A 15612-nucleotide genomic window follows, 5' to 3' on the forward strand; every position below is an offset into this window, starting at 1 on the left:
CAGTTTAGCTCATAAAATGCCGCCCTCGTCAATCTGCCGCCCTAGGCAACCACCTAATCCTGCCTAACGGGCGGGCCGGCCCTGTTCATGCTTCAGCATTATTATTATGGATATATCCAAACAAATGGCAATAGAAACAAAGGTGAAACAAACAAAAATGTAGCTAGTTTGCCGTCATTCCAGCTGCTAGGTGTGATTGTGTTAGCTTCAGTTGCTTAGCTAGAAAAGGAAAAATTGCTAGCCTGCATCGTAACCTCTATCAATTAGAACGGACGACCAGTCCACTAGGCTAGCTAACGTGCCAATAAAACAAAACAAAAAAACTGTGCATTTGGCAAGCAACCACATAAATAGAACACACAACTGGGGTTTGTCCAGACATTATCGTTGGGGGGGAAAGATGAATAAAATTAATTTACTCATTTTTTTGTTTTATGAAAATATGTTAGTAATCATTTTCTAAAAGCAATAAGGCACTCAAACCTGTGGATCATCCTGAATAACACACTCAAACCTGTGGATCATCATGAATAACACACTCAAACCTGTGGATCATCATGAATAACACACTCAAACCTGTGGATCATCATGAATAACACACTCAACCCTGTGGATCATCATGAATAACACACTCAAACCTGTGGATCATCATGAATAACACACTCAACCCTGTGGATCATCATGAATAACACACTCAACCCTGTGGATCATCATGAATAACACACTCAACCCTGTGGATCATCATGAATAACACACTCAAACCTGTGGATCATCATGAATAACACACTCAACCCTGTGGATCATCATGAATAACACACTCAACCCTGTGGATCATCATGAATAACACACTCAAACCTGTGGATCATCATGAATAACACACTCAAACCTGTGGATCATCATGAATAACACACTCAACCCTGTGGATCATCATGAATAACACACTCAAACCTGTGGATCATCATGAATAACACACTCAAACCTGTGGATCATCATGAATAACACACTCAACCCTGTGGATCATCATGAATAACACACTCAAACCTGTGGATCATCATGAATAACACACTCAAACCTGTGGATCATCATGAATAACACACTCAACCCTGTGGATCATCATGAATAACACACTCAACCCTGTGGATCATCATGAATAACACACTCAACCCTGTGGATCATCATGAATAACACACTCAAGGGTTGTTTCCCGGCACTCCGCTTCCCGCTGTGCCTAAGAACAACCCAAAATTGTGTAATTCATTATAATCCACGATTCTCATTGCTAAAGTATCCGCTGCAGGTTTATGTGTTTATCGTGTGTGTGTGTGTGTGTGTGTGTGTGTCTCTTACGTGCGTGTATCCTCTGCAGTTTGATGTGTTTTTCCAGCTCGCGGCGCAGTTCGACCTCAGCTCCGTACTTCCCCACCGTCCCATCATCCACCAGCAGGAAGTGGGAGTGGAGGTTGTTCAACACGTTTAGCTTGGACAGGGGGTTCAGCAACGTCTGGTAGGGGGCTACAACCTGGAACACACATACACACACACACACACACACTTTACTCTGACTGGACAGCAGATATTTTTGACCACTTAAAATAAATACTGGGTAAATTAGTATTGTGATGTGCTTGTTTGTGTGTGGGGGTTTTTGGTTTTACTATCCAGAAGTCCTCACAAGGATAGTAAAACAAGGAAAAGGACATTTCTCCGGTCCCCACAGGGAAAAAGGCTATTTTAGGTTTAAGAGTTAGGTTTAGAGGTTAAGGAAAATAGGACTTTAATCAATTGTTTGGTCCCCACAAGGATAGTAAAACAAACTTCTGTGTGTGTGTGTGTTCCTCACGTCTCTCCCGATGAGATCATTGCGGTTCTCAATGACGCCCCAGGGAGCGACTCCAATTGTACAGATCTTCCTTGACGATCGAGAACAGTGTTCCTTCAACGCATCACCCACATGTTTGGCAACACCTGGAGGTCAGGGGTTCAAATACAACCAATCAACACCAAGCAATGGATCAAAACAGACTAGTGTAGTTGTCTGGACAACCAGTCTGCTGTAGCTGAGTGTCACTATCAGGACCAGTCAGAATAAACACCAGTCTGGTTAATTAACCCACTAAGTAATCAGTTAAACACTGTCATTAAGTAAGGAGTCAAACATTATCATTAGGTCTCCATAATGAGTTCAACACAGTATATAGGTCCCAGTAGTACTGGGATGGAGACACACAACTCCGCTAAGACAGAACACCTGACTTGTGTGTCTTTTACGTAATAAGAACAGTAAGTCAGTGTGTGTGAGAGAGTTTTCTATGCCCATGTGTATGTGTATCACCTGTGTTAACCCCTCCTGTCAGTATCCATGCCCCGGTGGTGACAGCAGCTTTGATCAGGCCCTTCCCCACCACCTGTTTGATTCGGGGGTGCAGGTCAAAGTTCTGGATGCCTCCGTGGACAGAGATGAGGATCTTAGGAAGCTCCATCGCCCACTCACTCAGCATCAGCCTCAGGATGCTCTCTGGCCTGCTGTCATGGGACAGACGCACATACTGGGGACAGGAGAGGAGTGAGAGGAGGGGAGGAAAGGAAAGGAGAGATTGGAGAGTGAACGTCTCGTACAAACTAAATGTTGTAGTCCTTTCAAAATACACCCATCTTTAATTTTAAGTTTGAACTCGAGCTTAACATTATTATTAATGATGTTCCAATGTCAACACTTGGGTCTTGGAGGGGTGATTTCCAGAACCTACATGGACATGCTTGATACATCATCACCATTAAATGTGTCAATCTGGGCCATGGAAAGCAGTCCTGAACGTACAGTAAAGGATATTCTCAGTCTCACAGCCACCCGACCCTGTCACGTACTGACCATAGTAAGAGGTTATTTTCTATGGTAGAGTAGGTCAGGGTGTGACAGGGGGTGTTTTTCTATGTTTTGTATTTCTATGTTTAAGTTCTAGTTTTTCTATTTCTATGTTTTTTTGGGGGGGGGGTTGATCTCCAATTGGAGGCAGCTGGTCCTCGTCTCTAATTGGAGATCATATTTAAGTAGGGGTTTTTCTTCCTGGGTTTTGTGGGTTATTATATTTTGATTAGTGTTTGTTTCTCTCTGCGTCACGGTTTGTTGTTTTGTCATATTCAGTTATTTATGTATTGCAAAGTTTCACAGATTTAATAAAATGTGGAACTACAACCACGCTGCACTTTGGTCTGCTCCTTTAGATACCCGTGACAGACCCCTTCACTTCTTCCAAGGCATAATAAACCTGTAGTTTTAAGAGGGGGATTTGCCTGTATTACAGTCACTGCTGTTTCTAAAATATTAGACTAAATGGCGTTATGTGATTATATTCACCTACTTCATGTAGAATAACCACAACAATAAACACTTAGTTTAGCCCAAAAGGGATGGAGGTGACTCATCAAAAACATTGCGAATGTTTTGCAAGGAATACACAGGCCTAAGTAAGTTAGTCTGAGGTAAAAGTGTTTTCCTAGGTGGTGTATAGTTGTCTGCATCCCAAATGGCACCCTTTCACCTACATAGTGCACCACTTTTGACAAGAGCCCATTTGGGACTCAACCGCTGGCTACACTGCTGGGTATGGAGGCAGACTAGACAGGCTAGGCTGCTCAGCTCGGGGCACGGAAGAGTTTCCAGAATGCTAGGTCAGGCCAGGTCAAAGGATGTCTTATAATGTATACCTTTGGAGCTGGTTTGCCAGCCAGATTAAACCTACTAAGTAGACAAATATGTGGTGATGGCCAGAGACACAATGTGACTGAGACACTGGTTTGGTTTGTAGAGTTAAGCGCTTAGAGAGTGTCTGTCTCTGTGAGGTCCACCATGAAGATGTGAGTGGCGCTTGAGTGTGTAAGCTTCTCTCCACCCTACCTTGGCTCTGTAAGAGTGCGACCCTCCCTGGAAGTTAACGATGCCGTAAGCGTCTGTAGGGCTCTCCTGTGTGTGTTTGTCCACAGCCCACTCCTCCAACTCCGGCTGCACCCCACCCTCTGCCCCCCCACCCAAGTTCACGTCTGAGTACTTCATGGCCAGGCTGGCTGTAAACCCAGCATGCTGCCGTACCAGCCGACCACAGCAGCATCTAGAGGAAGGGGGGAGACACAGAGCTAAATATTATTTTACACACAGACACGTCAGAGCCCCATATGAATCATCAGCTTTACCCCTCTACATTTCTATAAAGTGAGACACACACACACATATACACAGGGCAGTCTAGGTCCTGCTTTCCCATACACCCTCTCTCTGAGGGATGATGTGTTCCTCCTGACACACAAAGCCTGGAAGGTAATGGTTTCTCTCTTCAGGACCGGGGTGTAGTACTGTACTATATACAGTGGAGTACTATATACACACACACACACACACACACACACACACACACACACACACAATACTCTACAGTGGAGTATTATATACAGTGGAGTACTACATACACAGTAATATACAGTGGGGTACTATATACAGTACAGTGGAGGCTCCTTAGAGGAGGAAGGGGAGGACCATCCTCAGTGAATACATTTTTTTTTTTAGATAAAACTATACTAAATATATTCACGTGTCACAAAATGATTGATTAAAACACACTGTTTTGCGATGAAGGTCTACAGTAGCCTCAGCAGCACTCTGTAGTGTAGCACCATGGTGTAGCCGGAGGACAGATAGTTTCCGTCCTCCTCTGGGTACATTGACTTCAATACAAAACCTTGAGAATCCAAGGTTATCACTCCCTTCCATAGACAGTAATTATGACAACTTCCGGAGGATGTCCTCCAACCTATCAGAACTCTTGCAGCTTGAACTGAAATATAGTCCACCCAACCAAAGGATCAGATAATGACTAGTACTGAAAGAATAAGCTACTGCTAGCAAGCACTGCAGTGCATAAAATGTGGTGAGTAGTTGACTCAGAGAAAGACAATAGTTGAACAGTTATGAACAATTTCATTTCTTTAAAAATGAAGGAGAAGCAAGAGAAATAGAGAGAACAAACTATATTCATTGTATATTTTTACTTTAGCTAGCGAATGCAGCTAGCTAGTTTAGCCTACTCAAAACACCCGGCTCAAACAGAGAGGGATGCCATGTTAGCTAGCTGCGTATGGCTATTCCACACTGGAACTTTTCCAATTCAAGGTAAGCTTTATAAATGTATTGCCACCGAAGCCCGCCGGTGTAACTGCTAAACTGCTTGCTAACTGTACACTGTACTGCATGATTGTAGCGGGTTTACTAACGCGTTAGTTCTAGTAGCCATGTTGACTGACGTCGGCTAATATCGTGACAACGACGTTGGCTATGTGTAGAGGTTAGCGGTTATGATATAAAGGTTTGGCATGGAAGGTTTTTTTTCTTCCCGCGTGGTCACAAACAGCTGATGTGTTGTGCACTGAAGCCCACAAGCAAAGGGAAAAGGTAAGAGGAAGAGAGCGCGTAGATTTGAGAAGGAATTAACGAGCAGTGATCACGCTATTTGTATGTGGCTGCTATGAAAGTGAACTGTATTCACGTGTGATCAGGGGTGTACTTATTCTGCCAAAAAACGTTCTTAAACTGGAGAAAACTTAACGAAACGGGGATACACATATTAATTTGTCCAATAGAAACTCTCGTTTGCAACTATTGGACTAATGATTACAGTTACACACTAGATCAGCTAGATGCAGGCAAGATTGTGCAAGGTGGTATTGAATGAGACACTGTGTGTCACCTTGATTACTCAAAAGTTTCTCGACCTGTGCACCTACATTGTTAACTTTCATTCATAAGATAGGTTGTAACAACCTCATGATGGGTATAGGGACAATTGGAGTATCATGTACAGTGGGGGGGGGAAAGTATTTGATCCCCTGCTGATTTTGTACGTTTGCCCACTTACAAAGAAATTATCAGTCTATAATTTTAATAGTAGGTTTATTTGAACAGTGAGAGACAGAATAACAAAAAAAAATCCAGAAAAACACATGTCAAAAATGTTATAAAATGATTTGCATTTTAATGAGGGAAATAAGTATTTGACCCCTCTGCAAAACATGACTTAGTACTCGGTGGCAAAACCCTTGTTGGCAATCACAGAGGTCAGACGTTTCTTGTAGTTGGCCACCAGGTTTGCACACATCTCAGGAGGGATTTTGTCCCACTCCTCTTTGCAGATCTTCTCCAAGTCATTAAGGTTTCGAAGCTGACGTTTGGCAACTCGAACCTTCAGCTCCCTCCACAGATTATCTACGGTATTAAGGTCTGGAGACTGGCTAGGCCACTCCAGGACCTTAATGTGCTTCTTCTTGAGCCACTCCTTTGTTGCCTTGGCCTTGTGTTTTGGGTCATTATGCTGCAATACCCATCCACGACCCATTTTCAATGCCCTGGCTGAGGGAAGGAGGTTCTCACCCAAGATTTGACGGTACATAGCCCCGTCCATCGTCCCTTTGATGCGGTGAAGTTGTCCTGTCCCCTTAGCCGAAAAACACCCCCAAAGCATAATGTTTCCACCTCCATGTTTGACGGTGGAGATGGTGTTCTTGGGGTCATAGGCAGCATTCCTCCTCCTCCAAATACGGCGAGTTGAGTTGATGTCAAAGAGCTCCATTTTGGTCTCATCTGACCACAACACTTTCACTCAGTTGTCCTCTGAATCATTCAGATGTTCATTGGCAAACTTGAGACGGGCATGTATATGTATTCTTGAGCAGGGGGACCTTGCGGGCGCTGCAGGATTTCAGTCCTTCACAGCGTAGTGTGTTACCTATTGTTTTCTTGGTGACTATGGTCCCAGCTGCCTTGAGATCATTGACAAGATCCTCCCGTGTAGTTCTGGGCTGATTCCTCACCGTTCTCATGATCATTGCAACTCCACGAGGTGAGATCTTGCATGGAGCCCCAGGCCGAGGGATATTGACAGTTCTTTTGTTTTTCTTCCATTTGCGAATAATCGCACCAAATGCTGTCACCTTCTCACCAAGCTGCTTGGCGATGGTCTTGTAGCCCATTCCAGCCTTGTGTAGGTCTACAATCTTGTCCCTGACATCCTTGGAGAGCTCTTTGGTCTTGGCCATGGTGGAGAGTTTGGAATCTGATTGATTGCTTCTGTGGACAGGTGTCTTTTTTACAGGTAACAAGCTGCGGTTAGGAGCACTCCTAATCTCAGCTCGATACCTGTATAAAAAGACACCTGGGAGCCAGAAATCTTTCTGATTGAGAGGGGGTCAAATACGTATTTCCCTCATTAAAATGCAAATCGATTTATATCATTTCTGACATGCGTTTTTCTGGATATTTTTTTTGTTATTCTGGATATTTTTTGTTATTCTGTCTCTCACTGTTCAAATAAACCTGCCATTAAAATTATAGACTGATCCTTTCTTTGTCAGTGGGCAAACGTACAAAATCAGCAGGGGATCAAATACTTTTTTCCCCCCACTGTAGCAACCTAAATTATGTTACATTGAGTTGGGTGAATGGAATATGAAAGACAGTCATCAAATATGCTGTAACAGAAATAACGGCATGCTCATAAAAATATTGTAAAAATCGTCCTTCCTCATCTTAAACGGCACCGACCGCCACTGATACAGTACTATATACAGTATTATATACAGTGAAGAACCACAGGTGTGGAGTGCAACAGAGACTAGGCTACACTCCCACACAGAACTTTAATACCAGTTACTGTTTATGTCAGTATAGTATTTTAGAAGAGGTTGGTTGAATTGAGGAGGTTCCAGGGTCTTGAGTCAAGGACTGGGCTCATGCATGTCTGAGAGATCAGAATAGGGCCAAAGACTCACCTCACCAACTGCTGGCAGATCTGACATCCTGGAAGGCATCTGAAACAACATCAACAAACACATCTTCACATTAGAGTATGAAGTAAAATAAAAGTATTATACATACAGTATATACATACACTACCGGTCAAAAGTTTTAGAACACCTACTCATTCAAAAGGTTTTTCCTTTATTTTTACTATATTGTAGAATAATAGTGAAGACATCAAAACTATGAAATAACACATATGGAATCAAGTACAAACCAAAACAGTGTTAAACAAATCAAAATATATTTGAGATTTGAGATTCTTCAAAGTAGCCACCCTTTGCCTTGACAGCTTTGCACACTCTTGGCATTCTCTCAACCAGCTTCATGAGGTAGTCACCCGAAATGCATTTCAATTAACAGGTGTGCCTTTTTAAAAGTTAATTTGTGGATTTCTTTCCTTCTTAATATGTTTGAGCCAATCAGTTGCGTTGTGACAAGGTGGGGGGGGGGTATACAAAAGACAACCCTATTTGGTAAAAGACCACGTCCATATTATGGCAAGAACAGCTCAAAGAAAAAAAAAGAGAAACGACAGTCCATATTTGCTTTAAGACATGAAGGTCAGTTAATACAGATCATTAAGAACTTTGAAAGTTTCTTCAAGTGCAGTTGCAAAAACCATCAGGCGCTATGATGAAACTGGCTCTCATGAGGACCGCCACAGGAATGGAAGACCCAGAGTTATTTCTGCTGCAGAGGATAAGTTCATTAGAGTTACCAGCCTCAGAAATTGCGGCCCAAATAAATTCTGCAGAGCTCCAGTCACAGACACATCTCAACATCAACTGTTCAGAGGAGACTGCGTGAATCAGGCCTCCATGGTCGAATTGCTGCAAAGAAACCACTACTAAAGGACACCAATAAGAAGAAGAGACTTGCTTGGGCCAAGAAACCCGAGCAAATGGACATTAGACCAGTGGAAATCTGTCCTTTGGTCACACCGATCTCGATAAAGCATTTCTGTTTGGACCTCGCTTTGTGCCATAAAGTTGGAAGCAAAGAATCGTCTAGAATGTCATTGTATGTTTTAGCGTTAACATTTCCGTTCACTGGAACTAAGGGGCCTAGCCCAAACCATGAAAAATAGCCCCAGACCACTATTCCTCCTCCACTAAACTTTACAGTTGGCACTATGCATTGGGGCTGGTAGCGTTCCTGGCATCCGCCAAACCCAGCTTTGTCTGTGGGACTGCTAGAAGGTGAAGCGTGATTCATCACTCCAGAGAACACGTTTCCACTGCTCCAGAGTCCAATGGTGGCGAGCTTCACACCACTCCTGCCGATGGTTGGCATTGCGCATGGTGATCATAGGCTTGTGTGCTGCTGCTCGGCCATGGAAATCTGACTTACAGTTCTTGTGCTGACGTTGCTTCCAGAGGCAGTTTGGAACTCGGTAGGGAGTGTTGCAACAGAGGACGGATGATTTTTGCATGCTACACACTCGGTGGTCCCGTTCTGTGAGCTTGTGTGGCCTACCACTTTGCGGCTGAGCTGTTGTTGCTCCTAGATGTTTCCACTTCACAATAACAGCACTTACAGTTGAATGGGGCAGCTCTAGCAGGGCAGAAATTTGACGAACTGACTTGTTGGAAAGGTGGCATCCTATGACGGTGCCACGTTGAAAGTCACTGAGCTCTTCAATAAGGCATTCTACTGACAATGTTTGTCTATAAATACACCCGTTTATACACCCGTTGACGGGTGTGGCTGGAATAGCCGAATCCACTAATTTGAAGGGGTGTCCACATACTTTTGCATATATAGTGTAGCTGTAACCTGGCCTTATTTTATAAGAGAGATGAACCCAGACAACAGTTTCTATCTAGTCTCGTTTGAAGACACGTTCATCATGTACCCGTTGTTAGCCCATCTCGGGGTTGTACTTCACAGGAAGGAGCAGTGTTGTTAGTATGATCAATAAGTAAACCAGCTAGCATTGATTGAGGAACACTCACACCGATATATAAATCAAAGTTTATTTGTCACATGCGCCGAATACAACAGGTGTAGACCTTACAGTGAGATGCTTACTTACAGGCTCTAACCAATAGTGCAACAAAAGGTATTAGGTGAACAATAGGTAAGTAAAGAAATAAAACAACAGTAAAAAGACAGTGAAATATAACAGTAGCGAGGCTATAACAGTAGCGAGGCTATAACAGTAGCGAGGCTACATACAGACACCGGTTAGTCAGGCTGATTGAGGTAGTATGTACATGTAGATGTGGTTAAAGTGACTATGGATATATGATGAACAGAGAGTAGCAGTAGCGTAAAGAGGGGTTGGCGGGTGGTGGGTGGCGGGACACAATGCAGATAGCCCAGTTAGCCAAAGTGCGGGAGCACTGGTTGGTCGGGCCAACTGAGGCTCCTCTAGTTTATACAGAAAGCTAATATTGGATATGTTCTCCACCGAGTTAGGAATGATCTCCACCGAGTTAGGAATGATCTCCACCGAGTTAGGAATGATCTCCACCGAGTTAGGAATGATCTCCACCGAGTTAGGAATGATCTCCACCGAGTTAGGAATGATCTCCACCGAGTTAGGAATGATCTCCAAAAGTGACTAAAGTTGGTGGATTTGGTGCCTCTAGGGGAAATTCAGGAAGACGTTAGATGGCCTTTTTACTGAAGAAAGTGTTTGTTTCATATGTTTGTGTTCTGCTTTTTGTGTAATTGATGTGTATATAGACACAGTGCCTTCAGAAAGCAATCAGACCCCTTCACTTTTTCCACGTTGTTCCATTACAGCCCTTATTTTAAAATGGATTAAATAAATAAATAAAACCTTCAGCAATCAAGACACAATACCCCATAATGACAAAGTGAAAAGAGAACATTTTTTGCAAATGTATAAAAAATAAAAACATAAATTCCTTATTTACGTAAGTATTCAGACCCTTTGCTATGAGACTCGAAATTGAGCTCAGGTGCATCCTGTTCCCATTGATCATCCTTGTTTCTACAACTTGAGTCCACTTGTGGTAAATTCAACTGATTGGACATGATTTGGAAAGGTACACACACACACACACACCTGTCTATATAAGGTCCCACAGTTGACAGTGAATGTCAGAGCTAAAAACAAGCCATGAGGTCGAAAGAATTGTCTGTAGAGCTCCAAGACAGGATTGCGTCGAAGCACAGATCTGTGGCAAGGGTACCAAAAAATGTCTGCAGCATTGAAGGTTCCAAGAACAGTTGGCCTCCATCATTCCTAAATGGAAGAAGTATGGAAACACCAAAACTCTTCCTAGAGCTGGCCGCCCGGCCAAACTGAGCAATCAGAGGAGAAGGGCCTTAGTCAGGGAGGAAACAAAGAACCCGATGGTCACTCTGACAGAGCTCTGGAGTTCTTCTGTAGAGATGGGAGAACCTTCCAGAAGAACAGAGAGCTCCTTGATGAAGTCCTGAGCGCTCTGGAGCAGGTTCTCAGACTGGAGCAAAGATTCACCTTCCAACAGGACAACGGCCCTAAGCACACAGCCAAGACAACGCAGGGGTGGCTTCGGGAAAAGTCTCTGAATGTCTTTGAGTGGCCCAGCCAAAGCACGGACTTGAACCCGGTCTAACATCTCTGTTGAGAAAAAAAAAATAGCCATTTATTTTTTGTGAAAAACTTCTTTTTTTTTATAGATGGGGTTTATTTGAAATATTTTCATAGTTTTGATAGTTCCCTACTCATGATGGTTAATTTTAGTGTGCACCCGTTTTAAGAGCATCCCGCAACCTGCGCCAGAAATGAGAAAATGTAGTTTCGGTAAAATGGGTATTTAGTTTTGAATGGTTTTGGCAACAGATGAGTGGTTTTCTGCTTTGTAAAAGGTGCAACCACAGACACAAAGCCATGATCCATTTGGTTCTATGGCAGAGGCTGTCCAGAGCCATATATTAAATCCAGAGCCATATATTAAGAAATAAATTACTCTGGTTAAGCCTAATCAAACTTGCCTGTGCCAATGGTTTTCAAATGATACAAATGTAACAGCCTGAGTACACTGGACTTGAAACAACGATACAGATGTAACCATGTGCCATTTAGTGTATTATCTGACTGCCACTGGTCACTTTTAACTAAGTGTTCAATTTAAAAAAAATCAAGATTAGAAAAAGTTTCACGGCACACCTGAGAGTTCCTCAAGACACACCAGGTTGGGAACCACTACTTTTAGAGTGTGGGGATGGAATCCATGTCACTGAGGGTAAACTGGCAACCATTGGTGTCATATTGGGAAAAATAGCCAGTGTGAAATCCTTTGTTAGTACTTCACAATAAAATACATGTTTTGAAGAGAGCCGACTTATTTGAGTGTCTAGCTGTCCAGTAGATGTGGTGAACTGAATGACTATAACCTACCACACAAACTAGCACCCTTTTCACACTGTCTCGAACCCAAACCGTACTGTGCTTGCTTGGATTTTTCTTTTCAGATTGTTTTTCCCAACACAGTTGCAGCATTGTAACCAGGCCAGCATGGTTCAGTAGTGTGAAAAGTGTACAAACGGGACCTCTGTAGAATTCCAGCACTGCAATGTCACATTCCAGCAAGTTCAAGTAGGAAATACTACAGTACTAAGCGGCAGGAGACCTTCAAGTTCATACAAGCCTTAAACACAACACACATAGCCTAGCCTACACGTCAGACCGTCATATTGTCAGATTATAAACATAGAAAACAACACCAGCTCCTCATTTTACAATTGGATCCCCCAGCCGCCAAAAATGCTTTTAGTTGCGCCCGGTCCCCAGAGGCAGCAGCCCTGCAGTAACAGTTCAGCAGCATGCACTACCCCTTTCTCTTTGTGTTGTTTGCTGAGGAGACGTAGCTACGGGGCTCGAAATTAAAAAGATGTCCCTCTCGTCCAGGGGCGATAAAAATTATATGTCTGGGACGGTTCAAAACAGACCTTGGGACTGTTCTGGGACAACAGATCCAAAATTCATATAACCACTGTACATAAAAAATAAATACAAAGCAATTACGCTGATGTAAAAGATCAGAATAAGCGCAACAATGCACACACGGCAGTAGGCTCTGCTCGAATGTTCCAGAATGCAAGTAGCTGGAACACACTAAAAAGCATACCACAAATTTAGAAAGAGGGGAGATCTAAAGATGCAACAACTAGCATGGGTTGCTAATATGACTAGGATTGTGTCTTTGGCTGCTGGAACAATGAAAGAAAGCTGGTTTCAATGGCATAAGGAAGTGTTTATCAAATAATTCCCTCAATTTCTATGGTCCGATTTCGGCTAGGCTACTTTCAAACTGCTGACTGCCTCCGCTCAGAGGTGCAAGGTGGATGACACGCATTGCGCAACAGGCACTGGCCTTTCTCTCCGCTCGTGTTTGATTTGAACGAACCGTGCCTCCAGTAGGCTTTGGCTTCCGCTCTGCTAGCTTTGGTTAATAATGCCATGGGTGGGATGGGAAACATGGAGAGAAAGCATAAAGCATCTTAATAGGCCACTGGGCCACCACGAGCCGCCAGAACAGCTTCAATGCGCATTGGCATGGATTCTACAAGTTTCTGGAACTCTATTGGAGGGATGCCAAACCATTCTTCCACAAGAAATTCCATAATTTGGTGCTTTGTTGATGGAAGACGCCGTCTCCGGTGCCGCTCCAGAAACAAGATTAGCCTTGAGCCCCGAAGCTATATTCACGAGCGCTCCAATGTATAAAATGTTTTGAAAGTTTAAAACGAGTAAAGGTTCATGAACATTTTATAAAATGTAGTCCTATGTTGTTGTGTATTTAGCAAACTATTGGTGATGAGATAATAGTATAAAAACAGTTTTATACCAAGTGATGCAATGCTAGGTTGGCTATTTTAGCTAGGCTAACGTTAGCAAGCTAGCACCAAAGCTAGCACAGTATCTTGATCTTCCCTTTTATCTTTACAACTGCAGTTTCAGATGAGCAGCACTTAGTGAGTCAGTGGTCACCCTAGTGAAAAAGTAGCTTAATGGAGGTGCCAATACAAAAGACGAGAAAAGTGCAGGACATAAGATTGAAGGAGTGCAGTAGACTAAGTAAATTAATGGCTACATAGCTATCTACACTGTACAATAGACTAGTACTATGCAGTCAGCTAGCTAGGTATACTTATTGCCTGACATAAATTATTGATTTACTATGAACCTGTCTGGGCTTGGGGGCAGTATTTTCACGTCCGGATGAAAAACGTACCCAATTTAAACAGGTTACTACTCTGGCTCAGAAACTAAAAAATGCATATTATTAGTAGATTTGGATAGAAAACACTCTGAAGTTTCTAAAACTGTTTGAATGGTGTCTGTGAGTATAACAGAACTCATATGGCAGGTAAAAACCTGAGAAAAAAATCCAACCAGGAAGTGGATTGTAGTTTTTCAAGACTGGGCCTATTCAGTATACAGTGACTTAGGGTTCAATTTGCACTTCCTAAGGCTTCCACTAGATGTCAACAGTCTTTAGAACGTGTTAAAGGCTTTTGCAGTCAACAGAGAGCGAACAAGACCTCCGGGAGTCTGATGACCGAGAGAATGACAGGCCACAATTACGCGCGTTCACGTGAGGAGGTAGCTGTGTTCCATAACGTTTTTCAAGACATTGGAATCGTCCGGTTGGACTGTTACTGAAGTTTTACGTTAAAAAGGCCCTAAAGATTGATGTTTTACAACGTTTGACATGTTTCAATGAACGCAAATATAACTTTTTGTCGTGAAATTTTCGGCGCGCTTCCTACATTTGGAGTAGCTTACTGAACGCGCAAACAACAAGGAGTTATTTGGACATAAATTGACTTTATCGAACAAAACAACATTTATTGTGGACCTGAGATTCCTGGAAGTGCCTTCTGATGAAGATCAAAGTTAAGTGAATATTTCTAATGCTATTTATGATTTTACATGACTCCAAAATGGCGGGTATCTGTACTGCCTGGTGTATTTTCTGAGCGCAGTACTCAGATTATTGCAAAGTGTGCCTTCCCCGTGAAGCTTTTTTGAAATCTGTCACAGCGGTTGCATAAAGGAGATGTTCATCTATAATTCTTTGAATAACAGTTTCATATTTTATCAACGTTTATGATGAATATTTTTGTAAATTGTTGTGCTGATTCACCAGCAGTATTGGAGGCAAAATATTTTCTGAACGTCACGCGCCAATGTAAAATGCTGTTTTTGGATATAAATATGAACTTTATCGAACAAAACATACATGTATTGTGTAACATAATGTCCTAGGAGTGTCATCTGATGAAGATCGTCAAAGGTTAGTGCTTCATTTCGCTGTGTTTTGGGTTTTATTGACACATGTCCTTGCTTGGAAAATGGCCTTGTGATTATTTTTGTCTATGTACTCTCCTAACATAATCTAATGTTTTGCTTTCGCTGTAAAGCTTTTTTGAAATCGGACAATGTGGTTACATCATGGAGACGTGCATCTTTAAAATGGTGTAAAATAGTCGTATGTTTGAGAAAATTGAATTATGACATTTTGTTGTTTTTTAATTTGCAGCCCTGATATTTCACTGGCTGTGTCCCGCAGGTGGGACGCTGGCGTCCCACCTAGCCCATAGAAGTTAGAAGCAGAATCTAATTCGTCTTAATAGGGTAACCCCATCATTGTTAAGGCCAGACATTTTTGTCATATGATTATGGCAGGGTTCAAAAGACAGGCAAGAGAGAGAGTGAGCACCCCCCCATGCTGAGGCAGGGAGAGGACGAACAGGTCATCACTTGGTGGTGAACGACAATGTTAAGTATTTTTGAAGTCTATTGC

General features: G+C 42.6%; 1 protein-coding gene across 4 annotated transcripts in view; it reads right to left on the reverse strand.

Moving 5' to 3' along the window:
- Positions 1–15612, reverse strand: part of LOC115203342 (transient receptor potential cation channel subfamily M member 7) — a 111958-nt gene that overhangs the window by 67482 nt on the left and 28864 nt on the right. For all 4 annotated transcript variants that reach the window (XR_003880151.1, XM_029767960.1, XM_029767959.1 and 1 more), the window contains exons 3-7: positions 7813–7851; positions 3896–4106; positions 2333–2546; positions 1841–1965; positions 1348–1519 (exon numbers count right to left, since the gene is read on the reverse strand). Coding sequence is in view for 3 of the 4 variants with exons in the window: in XM_029767960.1 (XP_029623820.1) it covers positions 1348–1519; positions 1841–1965; positions 2333–2546; positions 3896–4106; positions 7813–7851 (761 nt within the window). In the remaining variant the exon portion in view is untranslated. The remainder of the gene's footprint in view (positions 1–1347; positions 1520–1840; positions 1966–2332; positions 2547–3895; positions 4107–7812; positions 7852–15612) is intronic.

This window comes from Salmo trutta, chromosome 12 (genome assembly GCF_901001165.1).
Source record: "Salmo trutta chromosome 12, fSalTru1.1, whole genome shotgun sequence".
NCBI classification, from domain to species: Eukaryota; Metazoa; Chordata; class Actinopteri; order Salmoniformes; family Salmonidae; genus Salmo; species Salmo trutta.